At 56.2% G+C, this 1,564-nt stretch overlaps 1 protein-coding gene across 1 annotated transcript; it reads left to right on the forward strand.

Annotated features, from left to right (window-relative positions):
* Positions 1-638: 638 nt before the first annotated feature.
* On the forward strand, positions 639-1,090 carry SPRG_18035 (hypothetical protein; the record flags this gene model as incomplete). Its single annotated transcript, XM_012357463.1, has 1 exon — positions 639-1,090. A coding segment is annotated over one exon (452 nt), but the record flags the coding sequence as incomplete, so codon positions are not given.
* Positions 1,091-1,564: the final 474 nt, after the last annotated feature.

Genomic DNA, 1,564 nt, shown 5'->3' on the forward strand with positions numbered 1-1,564 from the left:
ACCTCCACTGGCAGCTGCAACGTGTGCGGGTCTGTGAGGAAAAACCATGGAGGGTTTTTGCTTCAAGGCGCGTTGGCCGCAAGGCTCTGCCAGCGCCTCGTGCGACCAAGTGCACTACTATCGCGACATCGGCGGCCACGGAGCAAATATCTCGCGCCCGTGCAAGATTCCGATTGCAGTAGCTTTCAATCCTCCCACACATGCTACTCGAAGGTTGACACTGCCCCTTGTACGAGGCAGGATCGCGGGCGTACCGTTGGCTTCGTCATTTGACCTGTCGAGGCGCGATGATAGAGCTGGAGGGGGATATGACCGAAACCTCGTGCGCCAGAGTAGCCAACGAACGACGCAAGCTGAGCCAATCGGTGGGCATGCCGCCGGGGAAACTCTGCATGCTGGTCGCTGATGCGGTGCGCGACGAAGGAATACCGCGACGCAACGGAGGCATCGTGCAGCTGAAAGCAACTAGTCGTCCGAAATGGAATTCGCTTAAAGAGTGCGCATTTAATCAGAACGATTTAAAGTTGGCGGTATTTTTATACCAATCTGTGCGAATTGATAAAGTACAACTGCGCCCCGCGCAGTTGTAGCGATCCTCACTTGCCAACTTGCCTCGAGCCACCCACGCCTACAGCACCATGGCCATCTTTGAGTCGATTCGCTACCTCCCGACGCACGAGCTGCGCAAGTACTTCCACTACCCGCTCAAGGAGGCTGCCGCGCGCTTGCACTCGTACGAAGGCGCCGTGATCCGCCTTTGCCGCCAGCGCGGCTTCCCCAAGTGGCCGTACCGTCAGCTCGCCAAGCTAAGTCGCAAAATGCGCTTCCTCGACAACGTCATCGCCAAGATGGAGGACGGGCCGACGGTCCAGGTCGCGGCTCGCCGCGCGCAGCTCAAGGCCCAGTACAACGCGATCATGTACTGGGACCCGAAAACGTCTCGGACGTCGTTCACAGCGCTCATCAGCACGACCGACAGCGAGAGCGACGACGCCAGCAGCTACGACGACGCGAGCAGCAGCTGCTGCGACAAAGCCACAAAGAGCCACGAGCCGTGCAAGATGGCCATTTCCTTTATCCTGCACCTCTAGTTTTGCATAAGATCTGTCTGTAGTGCGTGCGTGTGTCCAAGTAAGATGACTGTAATCCAACCATGTTTGCGTTGAGCTGCGGCGAGTGTTTCTCACGCTGCTGGTATCGCCCGATGCATGACTTTGTTGGCGATCGATGGCCTCGTCCTCAGGATCTACGCTTATTGGCTCAATAAGCCAACGGCAAAAATCGGGTATTCGGGGATGAAATGCGGCATATTGGAGCTTGGCGGATATCAGGGTACCCGGTTCATTGCGGTAATACAAAGATCGTCGATTTATCCGGCTCCTCGCCCAACACGAGTGGCCGCGACGCCACCTGGTCCCGCGGATCGCGCTCCTGCCTCCGCCTGCATAAATCAAGTCCCTCAACCGAGTACACACAACGGAGAAAGTCCGACAATGTTATTTAGCATAGTTTATCTATTGTAATAGACGGACGACTCACTTCAACAACAACAGTAATACAAAGC

Source organism: Saprolegnia parasitica (genome assembly GCF_000151545.1).
Source record: "Saprolegnia parasitica CBS 223.65 unplaced genomic scaffold supercont2.933, whole genome shotgun sequence".
Classification (NCBI taxonomy): Eukaryota; Oomycota; class Saprolegniomycetes; order Saprolegniales; family Saprolegniaceae; genus Saprolegnia; species Saprolegnia parasitica.